Here is an 18,810-nt window from a genome sequence, read left to right on the forward strand (position 1 = left end):
TTTCAAGGGTCAAGAGGAGAGGATGATATACTATGATCAAGAAGAGTGAAGAGTCTAAGCTTGGGGATGCCCCCGTGGTTCATCCCTGCATATTTCAAGAAGACTCAAGCATCTAAGCTTGGGGATGCCCAAGGCATCCCCTTCTCCATCAACAACTTATCAGGTTTCTTTTCTTGAAACTATATTTTTATTCCGTCACATCTTATGTACTTTACTTGGAGCATCTGTTTGTTTTTGTTTTTGTTTTTGTTTTTGTTTGAATAAAATATGATCCATCATGCTTGTGTGGGAGAGAGACACGCTCCGTTGTTTCGTATGAACACGTGTGTTCTTAGCTATACTTTTAATGTTCATGGCGAAAGTTGGACTATTTCATTCATTGATATATGGTTGGAAACGGAAAATGCCGCATGTGGTAAATGGTTTAATGTCTTGAATAATGTGATACTTGGCAATTGTTGTGCTCATATAGATCATGTTTAAGCTCTTGCATCATGTACCTTGTACTCATTAATGAATAACTACATAGAGCTTGTTAAAATTTGGTTTGCATGATTGATCTCTAGAGTCTAGATATTTTCTGGTTAAGGTGTTTGAACAACAAGGAGACGATGTAAAGTCTTATAATGCTTACAATATGTTCATATGTGAGTCTTGCTGCACCGTTTTATACTTGAGTTTGCTTCAAACAATCTTGCTAGCCTAGCCTTGTATTGAGAGGGATTCTTCTCGTGCATCCAAATCGTTGAGCCAAAAACTATGCCATTTGTGTCCACCATACCTACCTACCACATGGTATTTCTCTGCCATTCCAAGCAAATACTTTATGTGCTACCTTTAAACAATTCAAAAGCTATTATCCCTTATTTGTGTCAATGTTTTATAGCTCATGAGGAAGTATGTGGTGTTTTATCTTTCAATCTTGTTGGGCAGCTTTCACCAATGGACTAGTGGCTTCATCCGCTTATCCAATAATTTTGCAAAAAGAGCCGGCGCGGGGTTCCCGACCCCAATTAATCAACCTTCATTAATAATTCTCTTCACATGTTTTGCTCTGATTCATCGGTAAGCAACTTAATTTTGCAAATAGACACTCCTTCATGGTATGTGAATGTTGGAAGGCACCCGAGGATTCGGTTAGCCATGGCTTGTGTAAGCAAAAGGTTGGGAGGAGTGTCATCCATAAATAATGAAACTAAAGTACATGTGTAAACAAAAGAGAAGAGGGATGATCTACCTTGTCGGTAGAGATAACGTCCTTCATGGGAGCCGCTCTTGAAAGTCTGGTTGACGAGGTAGTTAGAGTACCCACTACCATTCGTTGACAACAACAAACACCTCTCAAAACTTTACTTTTATGCTCTCTATATGATTTCAAAACTTAAAAAGCTCTAGCACATGATTTAATCCATGCTTCCCTCTGCGAAGGGCCATTCTTCTACTTTATGTTGAGTCAGTTCACCTATTCTTTCTATCTTAGAAGCAAACACTTGTGTCAACCGTGTGCATTGATTCTTACGTTTTTACTTATTGCACTTGTTATATTACTTTGTGTTGACAATTATCCATGAGATATACATGTTACAAGTTGAAAGCAATTGCTGAAACTTAATCATCCTTTGTGTTGCTTCAATGCTTTTACTTTGAATTTATTGCTTTATGAGTAACTCTTATGCAAGTCTTATTGATGCTTGTCTTGAAAGTACTATTCATGAAAAGTCTTTGCTATATGATTCAATTGTTTACTCATTGTCTTTACCATTGCTTTGAATCGCTGCATTCATCTCATATGCTTTACAATAGTATTGATCAAGATTATGATAGCATGTCACTTCAGAAATTATCTTTGTTATCGTTTACCTACTCGAGGGCGAGTAGGAACTAAGCTTGGGGATGCTTGATACGTCCCAAACGTATCTATAATTTCTTATGTTCCATGCTACTTTTATGACGATACTTACATGTTTTATACACACTTTACATCGTTTTGATGCATTTTCCGGAACTAACCTATTGACGAGATGCCGAAGGGCCAGTTCCTGTTTTCTGCTGTTTTTGGTTTCAGAAATCCTAGTAAGGAAATATTCTCGGAATCGGACGAAATCAACGCCCGAGCATCTTAGAATTCCACGAAGCTTCCAGAACACCCGAGAGCCACCAGAGGGGAACCCTGGGGGGCCCACACGTGGTGGCGGCGCGGCCAAGAAGCCAGGCGCGCCCCCCTACTGTGTGGTGGCCCCAGACCCCTTCCGACTCCGCCTCTTCGCCTATAATAAGCCCCCTGACCTAAATCCTCGAGATGAAAAAAGCCACGGTACGAGAAACCTTCCAGAGCCACCGCCATCGCGAAGCCAAGATGCGGGGACAGGAGTCTCCGTTCGGCACGCCGCCGGGACGGGGAAGTGCCCCGGAAGGCTCCTCCATCAACACCACCGCCATCTTCATCAACGCTGCTTGTCTCCCATGAGGAGGAGTAGTTCTCCATCGAGGCTAAGGGCTGTACTCGGTAGCTATGTGGTTAATCTCTCTCCTATGTACTTCAATACAATGATCTCATGAGCTGCCTTACATGATTGAGATTCATATGAGTTTTGGATCACTATTAGTCTATGTGCTACTCTTGTGATGTTATTAAAGTAGTCTATTCCTCCTTCACGGTGTAATGGTGACAGGTGTGTGCATCGTGTAGTACTTGGCGTAGGCTATGATCATAATCTCTTGTAGGTTATGGAGTTAATTATTACTATGATAGTATTGATGTGATTTATTCCCCCTTCGTAGTGTGATGGTGACGAGTGTGCATGCTATGTTAGTACTCGGTTTAAATTGCAAAGATCTATTATGCTCTAAAGGTTACTTAAATATGAATGTCGAATGTTGTGGAGCTTGTTAACTCCGGCATTGAGGTGCTCTTGTAGCCCTACTCAACGAATGGTGTTCATTATCAAACAAGAGTATATGTAGCACAAAGGAAGAGAACTTATTTATTTATGTGATCAATGTTGAGAGTGTCCACTAGTGAAAGTATGATCCCTAGGCCTTGTTTCCAAATACCGCAATCATCGCTTGTTTATTGTTTCTGTTGCATCTTTACTTCTCGCAATATTACTACCATCAATCGCACGCCGGCAAGCACTTTTCACGCGCCGTTATTACCACTCATATACATCCATACCACTTGTATTTCACTATCTCTTCGCCGAACTAGTGCACCTATACATCCGACAAGTGTATTAGGTGTGTTGGGGACACAAGAGACTTCTTGTATCGTGATTGCGGGGGTTGCTTGAGAGGGATATCTTTGACCTCTTCCTCCCTGAGTTCGATAAACCTTGGGTGATCCACTTAAGGGAAACTTGCTGCTGTTCTACAAACCTCTGCTCTTGGAGGCCCAACACTGTCTACAAGAATAGAAGCACCCGTAGACATCATGACTCTTGGAGAATCATGCTCTATTTCTATCGGCAGTACTGCCTCTGCTTCATGGACCAGAAAGAACGGGGTCTCCTGTGTCGCCGTATTTGGTGTTGTTCGGATGCTCCACAGCACACTTGGCAGCTCCTCTGGCCAAGTATGTCGAGCTTTTTCCAGTGGCCCTAACAGACACTTCTTGATACCATTGCAGATGATACCATTGGCTTTCTCGACTTGGCCATTGGTTTGAGGATGCGCAACTGACGCGAAGTGTAATTTGATGCCTACCTCTGCACAGTATGCCTTGAATTCCTTGGATGTGAAATTACTGCCATTGTCCGTGACGATGCAGTGAGGTACGCCAAACCGAAAAACAATGCCCTTCACGAATTTTATTGTTGAGGCTGCATCTGGTGAATTTATCGGCTTTGCTTCTATCCACTTGGTGAATTTGTCGACAGCGACGAGCATGTACTCGTATCCTCCTGGCGAGGCTTTATGTAACTTCCCCACCATATCGAGACCCCATTGAGCAAAGGGCCAAGATAAGGGCATTGGCATCAATTCTGCTGCCGGAGAGTGAGGTTTTGCGGCAAATCTCTGGCATGCGTCACAAGTTCGTACTATCTCCTTTGCGTCCTCAATTGTTGTCAATCAGTAGAATCTAGCTCGAAAAACCTTGGCTGCAATAGCTCGACTGCTCGCGTGGTGACCACATATTCCTTCGTGTACGTCCTTCAGGATTGTTCTTCCTTCTTCGGGTGTAACACACCTTTGTAACACACCCGAGATACTTCGCTTGTACAACTCCCCTTTGACCACCGTGAACGCTTTGGATCGTCTAATAACTCGCCTTGCCTCAACTGGATCGTCGGGTATTGTTTTCCTTAAGATGTATGATATATACGCCTGCATCCATGGAATTTGCACCATCAGTACTAGATCATGTTCCTCTTCTTCTTCCAATGTTTCTTTCGCAGCTCCCGAGGGTTTCTCATCCTTCTCCTTTTTTGTTGATTTCTTTGGCCTTGTGGATCTCTCCGTTATCTCCTCCCAAAACACACCCGGAGGAATCGCGAGACACTGCGACCCGATGTTTGCAAGAACATCGGCTTCATCATTGCTAAGCCCGCTGATGTGATTTACTTCGCACCCATCAAATAACTTCTCGAGCTCGTTGTACATTTCCTTGTATGCCACCATGCTATCATTGACTGCGTCACATTGGTTCATGACTTGCTGAGCCACCAATTGTGAGTCGCCAAAGATTTTTAGTCGAGTTGCACCACAAGCTTTCGCCATCTTCATCCCGTGTATAAGAGCTTCGTATTCTGCCTCGTTGTTGGACGCATTTGGGAATGTCATCCGTAAGACATATTTTAGTTTGTCGCCTTCAGGTGATATGAGTATCACGCCTTGCTCCAGCTCCCTCTAACCTCTTGGACCCGTCAAAGTTCATAGTCCAGGTTCTCGACGGATCTGGGGGTCCTGTGTTTTGCAGCTCCATCCACTCTGCGATGAAGTCCGCGGGATTTGCGACTTTATTGCTTTTCTTTTTCATACGTGATGTCCCGAGGAGAAAGTTCTATTCCCCAAAGGGAGACACGGCCTGTAGCTTCTGGATTGTTGAGTATATTGGATAAAGGCGTCTCGTTGACCACTATTATCGGATGCGCCGAAAAATAGTGCCGCAATTTTCTTGCGGTTGTAAACACTCCGTATGCTAGCTTCTGGTACTGCGAGTACCTCTGTTTTGAAGGCGACAATACTTCACTGATGAAATATACTGGCCTTTGCACTCCATGGAGTTTTCCTTTTTCTTCTCTTTCGACAACTAGCGCCGTGCTTGACCACACGGGGTGTAGCCGCAATGTATAGCAGGAGGGGTTCCTTCTCTTTTGGCGCCACCAAGATTGGTGGTGTCAAAATTGCGCGTTTAAGATCTTCGAAAGCTCTATCTGCATCTTCGTTCCACTGGAACTTATCTCCTTGCTTGATGAGGGCGTAGAACGGTAACGCCTTTTCTCCCAGTCTGGCGACGAATCTGCTTAAAGCTGCGACTCGTCCAGTTAGCTGTTGTATTTCTTTCAACTTTGTTGGCTTCCTCATTGTTACGATAGCTTGGATTTTTTCGGGATTAGCTTCGATCCCTCTTGCTGAGACCAGGAACCCGAGAAGTTCTCCTGCAGGGACGCCGAAGGAACACTTCGTCGGATTCAACTTGAGACAAAATTTGTCGAGGTTATCGAAGGTTTCCTTCAAGTCCTCGATTAACGTTGCCCCCTTTTTTGATGTTATGACGACGTCGTCGATGTACACTTGTACATTTTTCCCAATCTTTGTTGCTAAGCACTTCTGCATCATCCTCTAGTATGTTGCTCCCGCGTTTTTCAGACCAAAAGGCATTGTTCGATAGCAAAACACGCCATAAGGTGTAATGAACGCTGTTTTGACCTCATCCTCTTCTTTCAATCTGATCTGGTTATAACCAGAGTACGCATCCAGAAAGGAAAGACGTTCACAGCCTGCCGTGGAGTCGATAATTTGATCGATCCTCGGGAGGGGAAAGTGATCCTTTGGACAATGTTTGTTGAGACACGTAAAGTCGACACACATGCGAAGGACTTTAGTGTTTTTCTTCGGGACCAACACTGGATTTGCGACCCATGTGGCCTCTGTATGCAGCTCCTTGATGAAACCAGCTTCTCTCAATCGATCAATCTCCGACAGCATAGCTTTGCGGTTTGGCTCCGAAAAACGCCGCAAAGGTTGTTTTATTGGTCTCGCTATTGGATCCAAGTTTAGGTGGTGCTCGGCAAGTTCCCTGGGTACTCCTGGCATGTCAGCTGGACACCATGCGAAGATTTTCCAGTGCTCACGGAGGAACTCCACGAGCGCGCTTTCCTATGCGAGGTCCATGTTTGTCGCAATGGACGTCGTTTTCTTCGGATCTGTCGGGTGAATCTGTACTTCCTTAGAATCTTTTGCAGTGTTGAAGGTTGATTCCTTGTTGGGCCTCCCTACATCTGGCAGCACATCATAGTCAGTCGTAAGTCTCGACGCCATGTATTCTGCTTGCATCCCGAAAGTTTACGACGATCGATGAAAATCTTTGTCACATTTATCGGCTAGCGCGAAGCTTCCTTGACTGTGATTGGTCCCTTAGGTCCGGGTAACCTCCAAAGCAGGTATGTGTAATGTGGTACCGCCATAAACACTGGCATATGTTGGTCGTCCCAACAAAGCGTGGATGCTGCGACGGAAAATCCACAACTTCGAATTCCAACCTTTCTATCCTGTAATTTTCTCGGGTCCCAAACTGAACGTCGAGATTGATCCTCCCTAATGGGTAACTTGGCTTCTCTGGTGTGATGCCGTGGAAACGTGTGCCAGTTGGTTTCAAATTTGCTAAGGAGATGTTCATCTTCCTTAGCGTATCTGCGTACATAAGGTTTAAACTGCTGCCGCCATCTATAAACACTCGAGATACGTCGAATCCCGCAATTACCGCTGGTAAGATAAGTGCTGATTGCCCTGGTCGAGGAACTTGCTTGCGGGTGATCCGCTATTGTGAAGCCAATGTCTTGCCACGACCAATTTAGGTACTCAACCGTTGGTGGAGGCATCTTCTCTGCCATGAACACTTGCCGCGAAATTACCTTCTGAGCCCTATTAGATGGCCTAGCCTTCTGAATCATTGAGACCGCACCATTGGAGTTAGGATCAACATACGGAGGTGGCTGTGGTGCTGCCGCTATTCTGAGCTGATGTCGATTTTCGTCCGTGATCGCGGGAGGAGGTGGTAAGTGGATCTCACTCCTGGGCCCCTAGGGATTTCTATTTGTTACTTGAGCATTAGCTATCCCTGCAACCCGCAGCATTGCTTGAAAATTGCGGCAGTCCTTCTGCAGATGTCCTGACTGCCTCTTCCCATTGCTATCGAGATAAAAATGCATCTGGCATGGCCCGTTCATCATATCTTCGGGAGTTACAAAGGATCTCTGAAACCTTGACCCGCTATTTTGCATGTTATTCCGAGGATCATCTCTATTGTCGCCTTGCTGCTCATTACTCCTTTGATAGTTGTTTCCTCCATTGTTTCCTCGAAACCCGGCCGATATTTGGCCAGGAGCATCGTAACTCGAAAATTGTCGAGGAAATCGGCGCCTGTTTTGAAAATTTCGACTGCGGTCCTCCTCTGGTGATCTATGTCGTTTATTATGTACTGCATCTTCGCCATTTGCCCATCTATTTGGTATTTCCATTAATGTTGATACTGTCCTTGGGTTTGTTCTTCCCAAGTCCTCCACAAAATCTCCTCGTCGCACTCCTGCTACAAACGCATCTATCGCTCTCTCGTCAGATATATTTTCTGCCGAGTTTTTGATGATGTTCCACCTTTGAATGTACTTCCTCATTGACTCATCATGCTTTTGTCGACATGACCTCAACTCCTCTAGTGTCGCAGGTTTCTTGCAGGTTTATCGGAAATTCTTGATAAACACATCCTCAAAACTTTCCCAGCTGTCGATGGAGCACGGGGAAGCTTCTTTATCCACGATCTGGCGGCTCCGCTCAGATGTATTTGAATGCTCTGCATGGCTGGTGCTCTGGTTTCGCCTATCAATTTTACCGTCTCGAGGTAATCGACTAGCCAATCCTCGGGATCTTGCAGGCCATCGAATTTCTTGAAACTATCGGGTAGCTTGAATCCTGATGGGACTCGAGTTTTTCGGACCCGTCGTGTGAAACACGGGAGTCCGCACATATCCTCTTCGGCAAGTTCTGGTGAACGCCGATGTTCTCTTCTATCTTGTCGCGCTCTATCTACCCTGGCCTGAGTCGCCGTATCTCTGACTCCGCTTGCTCTCGGTGGATCTTGCACTGCTGCAGTAGGTCTCGGGCTATTTTGTCTTGCAGTTCCTTCGGGAGGTGTGGCTGCGAACGCCGCTCCCAGGGCTCCACATCCTGCCATGGCCATGTTATACAACGCTTCTCTTGGGTCCCCAGGAGGTGGTCTGGACGCTAAGATGAAAGCTTGTGTTGCCATGTATCCTGCTTCTGGTGTTTTCGGGATGATATTCCCCCTCGTGTCGATTGACATAAAAGACATATCGAGGTTTTGAATTAAAGTCTCTCTTTCAGCTTCGGGTATATTTTGCAGCCGAGATCTTGCCCTCCTTCGAGCTTCTCTGTGGCTATCTCCCGAAGTTCCTGATTGTCGACTTAACTCCGCTCTTCGCCTGCTTGATGCGGAGGCTGCCTCCTTTCTTCTGTTCAGAGCAACTGTCTGTTTTTCCAATTCTCTTCCAGCTCGGGCGAGCCTATATTGGTAAGCCTGCAATTCTTCGACCGTAGCGGTTGTCTCCATTGGTTCAGAACCATCCATAGCTCTTGCTGCTCTATCCCATGCTGCTTGTGGAAGTTGAACCTTAACACGTGGTGTAGGCCCGACATATTTAGTGCCCAAACCTCGCCTTAGGTCAGAGGGATCGACATATGGATTTCCCAAGTCGTCGAAAGCCTCTGATGTTTCCTCCTGATCGCGACTTGCTTCTCCGATGGCGTAGATCTGATGATATTTTGAATTCTGAGCTTTGCTTGGTTTGGTGACACCATCATAGAGATTGGTGAAGACCTTTCCAATGGTGATGGATTTGTCGATGAAGTCGAAGCTGTCGGTGTCGCTCGAGTCATCGCTTATATAGGAGTCCGCGGATGACTCGAAGGATATGTCGCTGAAGATCTTGGAGAGTTTTTTGCTTGCCTTGGTGCTGATGAAGCGTGGCGACGAAATCTCCTCGTCGCCTGACTCGATGGATGATGCCGAGCTCGAAAAATCAGGATCATCCACCGATAATCCCGACGAGATCGGAACTTCGAGACGATATGCTCCTTCTTTCTTGACGCGGAAGTGAAACTTTCCGAACGTCATCTCCATGGGCTCCTCCAGATACGCATATGCATCCAAACGGGAGGGCGGGTGAGGAATAAAATCAACGAGACTAGTTTCGATCTGTTTACCTCTGTCCATGATGTTGCTTGCTACCGACGAAGTCGACGATTTTGAACGTGCCATCGAGATCAGCTCCTTGTCGCCTCTAAATCCCACAGACGGCGCCAATTGACAAGGTATTAATTGTCAATGCCTACAAGTAGTAGACTAGGGTTTCGTTGGATGTAGAGGGCAAGTAGATCTCGAAGGTTTCAGCCGAAAAGTACTCGACGATGTAAAACTAGGGTTTGCGAGACAATGAATCGATGCTTTCTTTGTCCCTCGACTCCCCCTTATATAGGAGGTGGAGCCGAGGGATTCGTGATACACAGGTTTTACAGAGTCCGGGAGGGTTTCTAACCCATCCCGCAAGATTACAAACAATGACTCCTATTACAACTCTACCTTTCCTTAATAGTATCTTGTGCTTCCGAATCTTCATATCCTTCGAGTTGTGGGCCTTCAGTAAACCCCGGGTACCATCTTCGGCAGGCCCATTGGGGATGCCTATGTCACCGCCCACAAGAGGGTAACGGACTAAGGGCGCACCTTGCCACCGTCATTGAGACCACAACGGTCATGGGTGATTTTTTTGTGATGAGCTTCCTGAAAATAATATGCAACTATTTAGTATGATTAGTTTATCAATCATTTTAAGCCTTGGGCCAAGATGTCACATCAGCTACTATGTTGTTATCCTACCCCACCACCGCAAGTCACCATATGATGGGTTAGTATGTACCACTAACAAAATATAGAGGCCTCGGCATGATATTTTATCAATTCCTAGCTAATCAGAAATGTACACCATCATCATGCATGTATGCACCACCACCACCAGGGAGGCAAGCGCTACACGTAATAGTGTTTGGCCAGGAAGGTCCTAAGCCAAAGCGTCCTATGGTCCTCTATCATCCCAACATAACCAACACCTTGAGCTCCGTTGTTGAGCAGGTGGTCTAAAGTCACCATTAGGGCCTTCAGACTTACCCAACATGGGTGGCTGCATAGCCGTAGGATAGAAGCCAATGGAGTTGTCGACTAGTTGCCTTTTTTTCTTTTTCCTTTATGTACTCGTTTTTACTTGGATACTGGATTCATAAATGGATGTGTGCATCTTAGCTATGCAGAGGCTAGGTGTAAAAAAGGGCCTCCAGACTGAACCTAGAGGTGTCCATGAGGATGCCACCAACTTCACGGCTTCAATCATGTTGCCAAAGATGATCACCTCATCATCCACACGGGAGGACCTCTTCATGTTCTTCTCAGCAGATATAGGGACATGATCACCCGACTTCTTAGGGCCATCAAGGATGATGGTCTTAAACTCCTATGTGTATCAAGAGGCTCACTAGAACCAATGGTAAACTTGCCAGTAGACAGACTATAAGAGAAGTTTAGTTCTGGATGGGTTTACTGAGGTACTCAGCGTTCTTGGGGTGATCCTAAGAAAGACAGTGTGTAGTTATTGGCAAGTGGTAGGTTAGATAACTAGGATGTGGACCCTATAATGCTCAGCCTCCAAGATAATGGTGAAGGTGTCCTCGTCCCATCATTCACAGCTAAGGCCTCTAAACCTTGACACATGAAGCCACCTAATTCTCCACTTCATAAGATGGTTGTATATCTGTTGTCCGGACACCTCCATGCCACAAAACACAAAAATGAGCATACAACCTGATACTTGAATCACCCAAACCCAAGAAATATCTTATTAGGTGGCAACTTCAGAAGCCCGAAATTTATTTGGGTAATTCAGGTTTATGCCCCCGGTACCCAAATAACCAGAAAATAGTAAAAAACACAATAGAAATCCCTGTCACACATGTCTTAGTACATCCCCAACACAACATAAATAAGACCTCGATCTATTCCCGCAGCCAACCCGAGCCTCGTGCCATCCCCAGCAACGCTATGACCTCTTGTCCTCTTCCTCGAGAGACCTCACAACCACACACATGCACATCCCCTCGCGCCCATGCACCAAGCCCTCGACCTCCATACCTAGCCCTGATTCTCCCACTATCCAGAATCCAACCTGCAACCTCCCAACCTAACAACCGCCTAAGACACGGTCGGTGCCTCCCTCAAAAACCGTTGTTGTCCCCTAAGAGCGGCAAGGGGCAACATCGCTTTCGCCACCTCTCACAAGCAAAGAAACAACCGTGCTGAGTGGTGCAACGCCACGCCTTCCACGTCCCTCATACCCGCCTGACCACCGAGAGCTCCCTCTAGTTACTCTTCTGCATCGAATAATCGAAGATTTCACACAATGCTGCTCCTAATCAGGGTAGATCAGGCAAAACTGAACCTGAATTTCCGGGCACCTGAAATGGCGGATATTGATTTCCAGTTTCAGTTTTGAATACCCAAATTTTAAAAACCCGGAAACCTGACCCGAACTTTCAAGTAAACCCAAACGCCCACCGAGAGTTCATGTTCACCTCCTTGATCGAAACCCTTTTTAGTCCTCACCCTGGCCCACGATGAGCTTACATATCTTTGTTGAGGGCAAAGGTTAGCATGAAAGGAGGCCACTTCATTGTATTCCCCTTCACTGACCCCTTCATATACGCCTTACCTGTTTCGATAGCCTGCTTTCTAGCTAGCACCTTCATAGCAGAATACATAGGCATCTACGCCACAATGGAACATATGCAAGGCTCCTCAAGAACCTCAACATTTGTAGTAAATGTCAGCATTAATTGGGAGTCATCAAAGAAGGAGGCATAGGTGGGCGGGGTATTGGTCAAAAGTATCAGTAAACATTATGGTCTACTACGTATCTAAATTTATCTCCGTTCATGTCCTTACAATGGTTACCATTAGGACTAACAATGCGTTGAGTTTAATGCTCTAAGTGGATTGCCGCCACATGGAGAAGAAGTACACAATGTAGTACCAATCCCGGTACGGTCGTACCAATGATCACACTTATACATGGATTGCATGCACGACAATGAAAATCATTAAACTCAACACACTAGTAGCTACCATACTACACATGAGGAAGATTTTGCCTGCAGATCTACAACATGGACACATATAATCAGGAACTAGATAGCATCATACTACACATGAGCAGGATTTCATCTGGCTCACAACATAATCAGGAGCTAGACAACAACGTACTACACATGAGTACTAGCTTTGCATGCAAAACCTCTCATAGCACTACATAAGCATCGATCTATCACCAGATGATTAGCATCATTACGACCGGCACACAAAATCTACCAATCCAGATTCCGATGTACCTCACCCTCACACCACATCACCAAGCAACATTTTCAGAACCTTCCATACTAGATTCGACCACCCAAATCTACCACCTGGTCAAAGCTCCTTGCCTTGTGATCCCCCAACAACTAAGTAGATGACGTCTCTTAAATGGGAGGGGGGATAAATAGGGCTTGCAAACCCGTGGTTGTATGGTTAGGAGGGCAGTTGCACACTTAACTCATTAGAGTTTAAATCTCAGATTTAACACTTTGATGTGATATTAAAAGGCGGAATATTTACTGTGTTTAAAAAAGAAAAAAAACTGGCACAGGATATAGGCGTAGGTGTAGGAAATGTGGTAGAGGTGCCGACTCCAGTCCAATCCACCAGAGCGCCACCGCTGGCTGTCCGCGCGACGCGAGTCCGGCCAAACTCCCCACGGCGGCCCCGGCCGGCCCGGCCGTCCCCACCCGCAAGAAAACCAGGCTCGCACGGTCGAAAGCCAGCCACCCCGCCGCCTCTCGCCTGCTCCGCTAATAATACACCGCCGCGTTCCCACCTCGCCCCGCCACCAGCCTGCCTGCCTGCCGTCATCGGCGGGTGCCCGCCCACCGCAGCAATAAAGCGGGACTGGGGATGCGTTGACTCAGATGGCCTCCCTCTCCCTCTCCCTCCCCCTCCCCGCGCGCACCCCTCTGCTCCGCCTCCTCTGCCGCCCCCGGCCCCGCCGCGGCATCCTCCCCTCCGCCACGCCGCTGCCCGCACGAGCCCTCGGCCGCACCTCCCCCTCCGCTGCCGGCGCGCTCTTCCTCGGAGCAGCAGGTACGTGCTCTGCCCTGCCCCCTCAATTCAGCACTGCCTCGTCGTCACGTCTAGCTCCCCCTGCCGGCCCGTGTTCTTAGCTTCGAATCCCACGCTCTCCCTCGCGACAACGCCTCGCGCCGGATCGCGTATCCAGCTGCGGCCGAAATGCGATCTGCGCCCGCGTGAATGTTTCCGCCGATTTTGCCGAAGCCACAGCCACGGAAATACGCGTGGTGGGGGCTAGACCGACGTGGAGCGTCCCGCTCCTAGATGCCGGGAGACCGGATCGTGATTGCTGAACGTAGGCGACAGAAACAAAGATGGGGGTGATGATGAATACCATGACCGCGCGCGGTACAGAAAAAGAAAGAAAGCGGACGGGCACAGTTCAGTCCAGTGGTGGGCGGCCTTTCGCCCTTCCCTGTCCACCTCCCGCCCGCCTTGCTGTTTCATTGGTCCTTCTACATTTAAGAGCATCTCCAGTCGCGTCCCCCAAACCGTCCCCCAAACCGCGCCGGATCGAGCGTTTGGGGGACGTGTTTCGTTCGTGCCGCGTTTGGGGGACGTCGCTCCCCAGCCGCGTCCCCCAAACGCCGCCCCCAAACATTTAAAATAATTTTTCTGGCATTTTTATTTCAATTTCCACAAACTAATACATAATTTGGAACGTGGTTTACACGAAAACACAGTTTGGAACATGGTTTTCCACAAACTAATACATAGTTTGAACCATGGTGGACACAAATATAAAATATTGCAAAGAAACTAAACCTAACTAGGCCGTGCATCGAAGGTTTCGTGTGTTCGCTGCTAAGAAAGAACACTCGAGGGCACACCCGATCACCTAACCGGAAAATCCAGCGGGAGGATGGTGCCCTTGTTGGTTCTACCGATGAGGCGAACAGGCGAAAACCTCCGTGCACGTTTTCGCTGCGAAGAAACAACACTCATTCGGTCGTCCTCCTCGTCGGTGCCGTCGTCGTCCCCGTCGACGTGGTAGTCCCGGAGGCGGCGCCTCTCGTCGAAGACCTTGACGCTCATGTCCCTCGTTGCCGAAGTAGGAGAACACGAGGATGAAGCCGGCTTGGAGGCTGTGGTGGCGCGCGAACTTCTCCCAGCCGATGTTGAAGTACATCTTGCCGCGCGCGTCGTAGATCGCCTTGACGATCCACCGGCGGTAGCCGCACGAATGCTCCCGCGGATGCATCGTGCGCGGGCGTACGCCGCCGACGTACTCGGCGAAGGAGTCCGGCAGCCTCGCGGATGCCGCGCGGGTCGCCCTTGAGGACGTGGACGAACTCGAACAGGACGTCCGGCTCCACGTCCATCTCCGACGATGATGAAGGCGGCGGCGTGGAAGGCGACGGCGAGCGTTCAGCTGCGCCGCGGCCACGACCACGACCACGGCCACGGCCGCGGCCGCGAGGTCCGCCTCCGCCTCTACCAGACATGGCGTCGAGTCTTGTTGAGAGATGGTGGCGGCTAGGGTTTGGGAGAGAGGCGCTAGGGTTTGTGTGTGAGAGGGACGATGAGAGGCGCCCTTTTTATAGGCTGGAGAGAGGCGGAGGAGCGGTGGCGCTCATTAACGCCGGCACGCAGAGCTAGGCGCGACGGGACGCGTCGCTCGTGCCCTCTCGCGGGAACTCGCACCGTCGCTGCGCGCCAATAACTTCCGTCGCGAGGTAGGCGACGGTTAGGTTTAAATTAATTGTGCCGGCTGACGGGTCGGCCCTGCCACTCCCGCCTCGCTTTTCGTTGTGTCCGGCGTCCCCGGTGCGTCCCCTGTGGGACGGGGACGGGCTCGGGCGCCGGACACCGAATGGGGGCGCGCCGGACGAAAAAGGGCTTTGGGGGACGCGGCTGGAACGCTTTTTTTGTCCGGCGCGCCCCAAATCGCTTTGGGGGACGGTTTGGGGGACGCGACTGGAGATGCTCTAACCTTGACTACAGAACTGGATTTTGTAGCATTCTCGACACACAGTTTCTTGTTCTTCTATTTTGTTTGCTTATGCTAAATACTGTGGTGTGCAATTTACAAAGTAAAAGTATACAGACAGGCTTGCTTGCTTGATTGCTACAATTTAGTAAACGCAGGTACAAGACGCAGGGGCGCAGTCTGGACCAGAACCATGTCGAGTTCGGTAAATTCAGCAGCGGTGCCGGAATCAGCCACGGCCAAGAACGGAGCCAATGTCGAGCCTCTTCCATTTGTGAATGACAAGCATGGGGGCGTAATTATTGAGATGACGGCCCCAATGGATCCGCAAGTTTTCTCAGCTTCCTTGAAATCTGCCTTGTCAAAATGGAGAGAGCAGGTGGTTTCATTACCGATGGGCATACCTACAGTACATAGGATTTTCTTAGAACTACTCCGTCCGATTCAAATTAATTGACTTAACTTTGTCTAGATATGGATGCATCTAGGTGCGTTTATTGACTATTTACATTTGTGTCTAGACAAAGTTGAGTCAATTAATATGAATCATATGATTTGTTAAAATATCCATAAAATGCACGTGTGTAGGTTTAGCATAAATATCTCAACTGCATAGAGATTAATATTTTGTATAAATCATTAAATGCCTCATGTGTTGTGTTTAATGTACATATGTGACTGGAAAGACCCATATAAGTTATGTGCAATGTAATAAGTGCCTTTGGTGCTATGCATAACTCCCTAAGATCATCAATTGTAATTCAAGTCATGTCACAGATAGGTGAAGATTAGTGTTCTTCCATATTCAAATTGAACTATGCATGGATTCCGATCAAATATGTTGTTGCACGATCTTTCCATTGATTCTCTCTGTAATTGTAAATCTGTTGTATTGTGCTCATTCTAGGGAATAAGAGGTGTCTGGATAAAATTGCCGATTGGCCTTGCCAACCTTATTCAATCAGCAGTAGAGGTAATTTACCTTGCATATTTCACGTTTCTTTCATAGTAAAATATCAATTTCGTAAGTCTTTATTATTGATAAATCTTGTCACTAAATTAATTGATAAATCTTGTCACTAAATCTTGTCACTAGCTGAAAATAACAAACTGTTCTAGTATTTGTTATTAGCTAGTGTTACTTCATAATTCTGTGTGAATATGGTCTTATGTTTTAAGTTTTGAAGAACGCCAATAAGACTACTCTTATCTTACTATTAATATGTACATGGGGTAAGTTCTATTGTAAGAAGCTGTTTTAACTTTGAACTTAATGTCTGAATCACCTTTCCTTCATTTTTTTTATAGGAAGGATTCTGGTACCATCATGCAGAGGAAACTTACTTAATGCTTGCATACTGGCTTCCGAATTCGACTCATACATTACCTGTAAATGCTACACACCGTGTAGGTGTTGGAGCTTTTGTAATGAATGACAAAAGAGAGGTACCAAATGAATATGAAAGCACTATGAAGGACCCAGATAATCATGCTTCTACGTTTCTATCCTCTTTGAGTTGGCTTTAAGAGCATAGATAAAGTATGTGTCTTGAGTTATCACTGAAATACTATCTACATCTATAGGTATTGGCTGTCCAAGAAAAAAGTGGTGTACTTCGAGGACTAGGTGTATGGAAATTTCCAACTGGAGTTGTTGAACCAGTAAAATTTCTGCTCTGGACATGTAGAGATGTTATTGAAAGATCTTTCTTTACCACGTCCTCTCTTTATAATCTGCAAGATCTTGATACATGCAGGGTGAAGATATAAACATTGGAGTTGTAAGAGAAGTAAAAGAAGAGACAGGGGTATGTATTAGCTTATGGAGAATTACTTTATGCTCAATAAGCTGATGCTGACAAAATGCTGCTATAGCTACTAATACTACTTCTCTTTTCCTTCCTTGGTCATGTATCAGATTGATACAGAATTCATTGAAGTACTTGCCTTCAGGTAACAACGTCCTTGTGTTTTATCGCTCCATGTCTTAAAGATCCGTAGTACAATCAGGAAACCTATAAAAGTCAGTCTCATATTAACTTATGTTATGTGACACCTAGCTAGCTTGCTCCGTTGGATCATTTGACCATTATGTTAACTATATTCCAAATTTCACCAGCCTTCTCAGAGGCGTACCCACATTTAGCAATGGTGGTGCACATCAGCACATGAGACCGGGTCAATAATCATTTTCTTTGGCTTGTTCCCTATATATACAGTGTGTGACACCCCCGTATTAACTCAAATTTCTGGTTGAAGTAGATGAGGCCATCGGTGCCATTGTATTCTGGGTCTGCCCCTTAGCCTTCGGTACCGTACTATATACGTGAGAGTTTTAAATGGTAAAGCAAATTTCTAGAGTCTGTAATTTGCATTGTTCTGGTAAACGATGCAATGTATCTTGCATAAAATTGTATTTTTAGTTTTTTTTACTGAGATAAGCTTGATTAACTCCATAGCCCCTGTTATCGAGAAGAATCTAGATGATTGTGCAATATCAGAGTAAATGGTCAAATGGAAATTAAATAGTGAAACTTTATTTTGTTGCAATCTATATCAATTACTGTAGCTTTTTGAAGTCTGAACTAATTGTTGTTTCTCTCATGTGGGTATGTACCTATCAATGTGCAGGCAGAGCCACAAAGCTTATTTTGAAAAATCGGATTTATTTTTTGTGTGTATCTTACGGCCACTTTCCTTTGCCATTACTAAGCAAGAATCCGAAATTGAGGATGCTCAGGTACTTACTAGCATTTCAGTATCAATTTGTTTAATTCGTCTCAGAGAAGGGGACATTTTAAAATATTATCTATATATCTTAACTACTGGTGTATGAATATTCTGTTGACACTCCACCTCTCGAATACAGTGGATACCAGTGGAGGAATTTGCAGCACAACCATTTGTACAGAAACATGAGCTCGTGAAGTACATTCTTGAAGTTGGTCTGGCTAAGTCGGACAAGGAATATGCTGGATTTTCGCCAATTAGCATAAAATCCGCATTCACGGACAAACAGTCCTTCTTTTACATGAACAGGAGGGACCTGGACAAAGCATTGGGGTCCGGCAATGCACAACAAAAAAGCGGGTTGTGAAAGGGTACTCAATTACTTCATTGGTCAGTTGGTAGTTTGTACACCTGATTTTGACAGCATGCTGCCTGCTTCCACCATGTGTGATTAAGAGATGTAGCCTAGCAGAAATACAGCTGAAGTTGGTGTACTTATCTTATCAATTGTATCGATAAGCTTACAAATAATGAGAATGTTGGTAGGACTGCAACCTGGCATTTTCTGTTCAATTCAAGCTGTTTTCTCTTACTCGGTAGCCTTTGTTAAGTAGATATATTTGTTACATCATCTAACTTGAACTGTAAGGGCTCATTCAAAGGAACTCCGTAGGAACTTGGAGGATTTTGTTGTTTGATTTGTAGGGTT

General features: G+C 46.2%; 1 protein-coding gene across 1 annotated transcript; it reads left to right on the forward strand.

The window, feature by feature from the left end:
* The first annotated feature begins 13,404 nt into the window (after positions 1 to 13,404).
* Positions 13,405 to 18,693, forward strand: LOC124702592 (nudix hydrolase 2-like). The gene is made up of 9 exons (XM_047237515.1): positions 13,405 to 13,453; positions 15,530 to 15,750; positions 16,279 to 16,344; positions 16,680 to 16,817; positions 16,956 to 17,033; positions 17,129 to 17,179; positions 17,290 to 17,324; positions 18,003 to 18,111; positions 18,241 to 18,693. The coding sequence occupies exons 2-9, from the start codon at positions 15,565 to 15,567 to the stop codon at positions 18,466 to 18,468; spliced, it is 891 nt and encodes a 296-aa protein (XP_047093471.1). The 5' UTR covers positions 13,405 to 13,453; positions 15,530 to 15,564; the 3' UTR covers positions 18,469 to 18,693.
* Positions 18,694 to 18,810: the final 117 nt, after the last annotated feature.

This window comes from Lolium rigidum, chromosome 1, assembly GCF_022539505.1.
Source record: "Lolium rigidum isolate FL_2022 chromosome 1, APGP_CSIRO_Lrig_0.1, whole genome shotgun sequence".
Classification (NCBI taxonomy): Eukaryota; Viridiplantae; Streptophyta; class Magnoliopsida; order Poales; family Poaceae; genus Lolium; species Lolium rigidum.